This window comes from Spermophilus citellus (assembly GCF_964194105.1).
Source record: "Spermophilus citellus genome assembly, chromosome: 8".
Lineage (NCBI taxonomy): Eukaryota > Metazoa > Chordata > Mammalia > Rodentia > Sciuridae > Spermophilus > Spermophilus citellus.
The window spans coordinates 60444344-60450343 of record NC_138189.1 but is presented as its reverse complement, the minus strand read 5'-3'; the positions used below and the strand labels follow the sequence as shown (position 1 = coordinate 60450343).

At 44.0% G+C, this 6000-nt stretch overlaps 1 protein-coding gene across 1 annotated transcript in view; it reads left to right on the top strand.

The window, feature by feature from the left end:
* The first annotated feature begins 239 nt into the window (after positions 1-239).
* SCARB2 (scavenger receptor class B member 2) overlaps positions 240-6000 on the top strand; it is a 61667-nt gene continuing 55906 nt past the window's right edge. Inside the window, exon 1 of the mRNA XM_081303253.1 lies at positions 240-685. Within this exon, the coding sequence (XP_081159379.1) occupies positions 569-685 (117 nt within the window). The 5' untranslated portion in view covers positions 240-568. The remainder of the gene's footprint in view (positions 686-6000) is intronic.

The window sequence follows — 6000 nt, the reverse complement described above, 5'->3', positions numbered from 1 at the left end:
CCACTGCCCTAGCCCGGGATGACTGCGGAGCCTGTGGCGAGGGGCTGGGGGCGCGGCCCGGGCTGGCCGCGGTCCCACAGTCACAGCCGCAGCCGCTGAGGGCCTGCGGGGACCTGCAGCTGCTGGCACCGGCCAAATCGCGGCCGCTGCTGCGAAGCACATGACTGCAGCCTCGCCTCGGCCCCGCCCGCTTCCCCGCGCAGTCGCCGCTGGTCGCCTCCCCGGGTTGCTGCGAGGCCGACCGGCAGGCGTCTAGGCTCTGCGAGCTCCCTCCACCCTCCCAGCTGTCCCATCGAGGAAAACCGAAACCAAGCCTGTCCTTCACCCCGCGGCCCCGCCTGCCGGGTGCTCCGAGGGCCGCGCTCGCCCAGCTGCAGAGCCGACACAGCGCACCGCCCCGGCAGCGCGGCGAGCTGGGCACCGAGGACACGGGCACCGGGAGGGCGCGGGCGCCAGAGGATCCCAGGTCTTCTCGCCGCTACTGCAGCGGCCTTGGCGGCTGCTCCTCCCTCCTTGCAGTTGAGTAGCAGCGGGTGCGGCCTGACCCGGCCCGGGAGCCGCGCGCAGAATGGGCAGATGCTGCTTCTACACGGCGGGGACACTGTCCTTGCTCCTGCTGGTGACTGGTGTCACGCTGCTAGTGGCCCGGGTCTTCCAGAAGGCCGTGGACCAGACGATCGAGAAGGTGAGCGGTACGGGGCGTGTGTGTGTGTGTGTGTGTGTGTGTGTGTGTGTGTGTTTTTGTTTCCAGGACACCCTCGTACTTGGTCCGCGGGCAGGGAAGACCTGCACCCTGTCAAACCCTCCAGACGGGGACCCTCCTTTCTTCCTGTGCTTTGTAGAGAGGGTTAAAGGATGAAGATGGAGCGAGAGGAATGCAGATGACTGTGTTTCCTTTCATAATAACAAATTGGACTGTGACTCTTGACTTTTCAAAAATGCTTGTGTTTAGATTGTCATTTGTATCTTTCCCTACCCTCCTCACACACCTCAATCTCTGTTGGACCCAAACTGTTTTTCTGTTTCATGAAGAACTAAAAGTAAATGAAAGACACCACAGAAGAGGCAGGCTTGCCTAGCCTTTGAAGTGGTGTAGGGCTGGGGAGGAGAAGTGGGTGTGTGGTCTATTGTGTTCTTGCCTTCCTGTGCTGGGTAGGGCAGTTGGAGTAGACAGACCAAGTCATTGGACTAGGTGACATTTCATCCATCACAATCTGCTTACACAGACTTAGCAGCTTTGTATCTTGTACCAACAACCTGTGTCACCTTGTCTCACCATCATTCTTGCCTTTCTCAGACAGCCACCACTCTCAGGCACAGGTGCATGTAGATCCCTCTAGGAATTGGGACCTGTCTCTCCCCTTGCATGAGTAGGCTGCAAAGCTAGTTATGTCAGGAGCCCTCTCCATCCCTAGACTTAACCAGTCATTTCCTCTGCCCTTTCACCCATATCCACCAAGCCATGTGGAAAGAGGAACAGAGAAAGGTACTGGGATCTTTTTCCTTTTTTTTTTTTTTTTTTTTTAAGTCACTGGAGCAGCCTTTCTTTTTAGCACCAACAATTTCATGCCTTTATACCACTGATCTACACTTGTTATCAGCTAGATAAAATAGAGTCCAGGCCTTGTCCACGTTGAGTTACTCTACTTCCTGGTTAGTAAAGTTGTTTTATTCCAGGTGATAACAGCTATCTCCCTCTAACAGAGGTTTTGAGAAGTAATCAATTACTTGGAATCTGACAATTAAAGGCAATTTTTAAAGAAAGTGCCATGGCAAAGCATCATTTAATTTTTCACAATTTCACATTGCCAAGGGAAGACAAGGCCTACTGTCTGAGCTTCTCAAAGACCATTCTTTTCCTGAGCACCGAGTTCAGGAACAAAATAAGGCAAATCTTTTCTCTCCACATTCAAATGAAGATTTCACAGGACTTGTTTGAGGATGTAAACCCTTGTTTTGAGGGTCTAAGTAATCTGATAGTTGATACGTGAATTTTTTTTGTATAGCTTTAAAGAATTGTTTCAGGGGAGCCAGATAGGGTGAGTGATCTTCCGAGTTCCTCAGCTCTAGCCAGCCCTCAGATTCCCTGTGGGCTTCTCCATTCCCTGTGGGCTTCTCCATTCTCCATTTCATGTTGGCCCGGATTGCAGGTGGGGTGTTGCTGTAAGGCAGCCTAATACCTAAGTTTGTATAGGTTTTTCCAGTTGATTTTCTCCACAAGGAATGGCTTCAGACTGATGTTACAGTACAGGGGTCCTTTAGAACTGACCAACCCCAGCTCTGGAGCACTGTACAATGGGATGTCTGAAATAAAAGATTAGGGCTAGTTTAAGTGAACAGATTCAGGAATGTTGTAACTCCACCAGAGGACACACCTTACCATTTCGCTCTTTCCTGGATAATCTGTAGGGTACAAGGTAGCACAGGACAGTGGGAAAGAGTAAGGACTTTGCAGATAAAAACTCCTGGGAATGAATCCTGGCTTCAGGTTCTAGCTGGGTGAACATGGACTAGTTGTTTAATCCCTCTTCATTCATTTCCCCTATCTGTAAATGGAGATAATAACAAATAGTGTACGTAGAAAGGTTATAAGAATTATTCAAGGGGCTGGGGATGTGGCTCAGGTGGTAGCACGCTCTCCTGGCATGCGTGAGGCCCGGGTTCGATCCTTGGCACCACATACAAACAAAGATATTGTGTCTGCCGAAAACTAAAAAATAAATATTAAAAAATTCTCTCTCTCTCTCTCTCTCAAAAAAAAGAATTATTCAAGAAAATGGATATGATTTTTCTGGGATATAGTTAGTACTTAATACATGATAGCAATTTTGTTTTTATTAGAAGACACACAATGAAAGCGTACATGAGATTGGGAGTCAGACACACTGTATTTAGATCCTAAATTTGCCATTTTCAAGTTTTTTTCCTCTAGGCAACTTCTCTGAGCCTCAGTTTCATTACTTGTAAAAGTAGGAATGAGAGATGTTAGTATTTTGGACACAGTGGTATATTTACTATGGGGCTCATAAAACTTAAGCTTTAGATCCCTCACTTGCAGAGGCCCTTCCAAAGCCCCTATACCTAATTCTGTATCCCAATTTTTATTCCCAGGAAGGACCCCTCAATTTATATGAGGTTCAGGACCCATAAAATCTGAATCTGCCTCTGCATAATATTATGGGGCAAATGTAGAATTTTACATAGTGTCAGGCAAGAAACACATGACCAATATAGGACAGTCATTATATTACTATTAGTATTATCAGGTAATAATTCTTTCATAATTTGACTATTATATAGTTGTAATTGAATCCACTCTTATATTTCCAGTTCTTAGTGTTTTCATTGGAAAGTTGTCCATTGGAAAAAAAAAGGAGAGGGAAAAAGGATGAAGTTCAAATGCATAGTTTGGCTAATTGTGAGAAATAATTAGTACAGTAATTCCTGTAAGAATAATTTGTCTCAAAGTTAATATTGTCCTTGTGCTCTGAAGTGACCAGAGGTGACTAAAGGGAGACTTTTATGATGGCCAGTGACTATAGTGGAAAAAAACTAAAATATTCTTGTACCAACAGCCTGTGTTGGCTCACTGGAGACTGCCTTGTATTGGGCAAGCCCTGTAATAATTGCTGTTCAATGTTCTGCTTTGCAAAAGAGGCCTTGTAGTACCTTCCTCCTTTTGGGCCCATATATTCATTTCCTGGGGGACATTATGGCATTAACAAGGCCTTTTCTATCAAGCACTTGAACTTTCCTAAAGACCTAGTGCAGAGACCTGGCAAACCCTTTTCCTCTTACAAGGGAGAAGGGAGAATTTCATGTTGTATTTCATGTAGTAGCCCAACCAATTGTTTTGACACCTGGCACAGTGCCTGCTACATTGTAGGGACATAATAAATGCCTGCTGTTTCCCTTTTTAATTTTATTCTCAGAGCTTTGCACGTGCTAGGCAAGCACTCCAAAACTGAGCCACTGTTGTCTCACTTTTGATCGTTTTAATGGAAAGAAGAGTGCCCTGAGAAACAGCAGAACTAGACTCAAATCCTTTTGTCACCTACAAATACTTGGATTATGTTGAATAAACTAATAGCAAATTATTTTAAATTTATTTTTTAATTAAACAAATTTCCTAGTAGCAAATTATTTAACCCTGAAAGGTTCAGGTTTCTCATTTTGAAAATAAGGATAATAAGAATATATTGGGTTGTCAAATAATGAAATAAAATTATTTCTGTAAAGCCATCAGCTTAGTGCCTCACACAATGCCAGAACATTAACATTTGTTATTGTGTTTAGCTATAGTTTTCTCTCCTCCTCCTCTTCCTCATCATCTTCCTCCTCCTCCTCCTCCTCCTACTACTACTACTACTACTACTATTCTAGGGATCAACAACTATACTAAGTTGCTGAAAGTCTCACTGAGTTGTTTCTAACTTGTGATCCTCCTGCCTCATTCTCCCAAGTCCCTAGGATTACAGGCGTGTGCCACCATGCCCATCTCATCTGTTGACTGAAGCTTCCATGGTAACTCAAATTCCTTCTAGCTCCAAATTTCTGAGATTCTATGATACAGGCACAGTGACTTTTATTTAGGGGCAGTTATACACCTCAGAATAGTAAATTTACCTCTTGATCCCTGCAGACTTGTTGACAGTTTGAACATTTAATAGAAACAGGAGTGTGGAACTAACCTTAGGCTAACAAGAAATGGGTTGGCAAGAAAACCAATGAGAGGAAAAGAGACTTCATACCTTTTACCTCTTCTTCACAGGCCAAGGCAGGGTATAGCAAATGAACAGGACAAACACACTTACCCTTCACCTGGATGGAGGCTTTGGGCAAATGAGTAGCAGCTGGCCTCTTTGGGAATGTAGCAACTTTTAAGGGTTCTACTAATGCCTCAAGAAATAAAATAGAATCATTTTTAACCAAGTAGCTTTGGTTGGTGAATATATGGAGTCTTCTTTTTGATTTTCATTTTTCGTTTTTTGAAGTCTTCTTTTTTAAAGTCAATGCAGTAAAACAGCTTTGTTGCTGTATATGTAAAGGCGATCAGCTATATATTATCCTAAAGGGCCCTTCCTGGGTATGTACTTTATCTCCTGAGTTGCTTCTATTGGAAGCTAGGAAAACTTAGAATCTTAATGTAAGATTTTTCTTTTCTCCAGTTTCTATATCTAATATTTTTGTCTTTTAAAATTATAGTTATGAACATATTGATTGTACAAATTAATGAGATTCACTGTGAAATTTTCATATATGAATATATCATGCATTACAATTTTTTTTCTTAATCAGAAAAATGAAGAGATTGCTTTATATGTTATTTTGCATTTAAGCAAAGTGAGGCCTAGGGAAAGTAAGTAATTTACCTACAGTCCAATGGAGAGGTAGGGGTAGAGTTAGGCATGTGTGCTGGGTCTCCTGATACTGAACCCACTTTCCCCACCTCAAGGATGGCCACACGATCTGTTTGCCCAGGATCATCCTGCCCGGTACCTATTGTTCTGGTTTAAATATTAGCACCCTCTTTCCTCCAAAAGATTTCTGATTTGGACAATAAATCCTATGCCTCCCCACCCCCCTCCATGTCACATTCTTCATATACTGCACTGTCTTCCACTCTTTGGCATTAAAAAGGACTCATGCTCTTTAAGAGCTGTGTCCTATTCAAGCTAGCTCAAGCTAAGCTGGAGGGGGGGAGCCCTTAGATACCTAAGGATGAGAAGCACAGCATATTAAGTCCTCCTGAGAGTATAGTAAAAATTGGAAAGTCAGCAGGAACCAGGCATACTTTCCCACTCTTTCCTTTTCTTTCTCCACCAACTAGCTTCCTCTTCTGACTCATCCTGCCCTAGCTGTTTATGCATCTGGGGCTTCCCAAGCCCCACCTCTGCATGGCTTTTCAACTGCTGAGACTCCCATAGTCATGCTTCATCGCTTAGTTTCGCCTTTCTGGGTTTATATCATAGTGATGTGGTTGACTCAGCATAAGCAGAA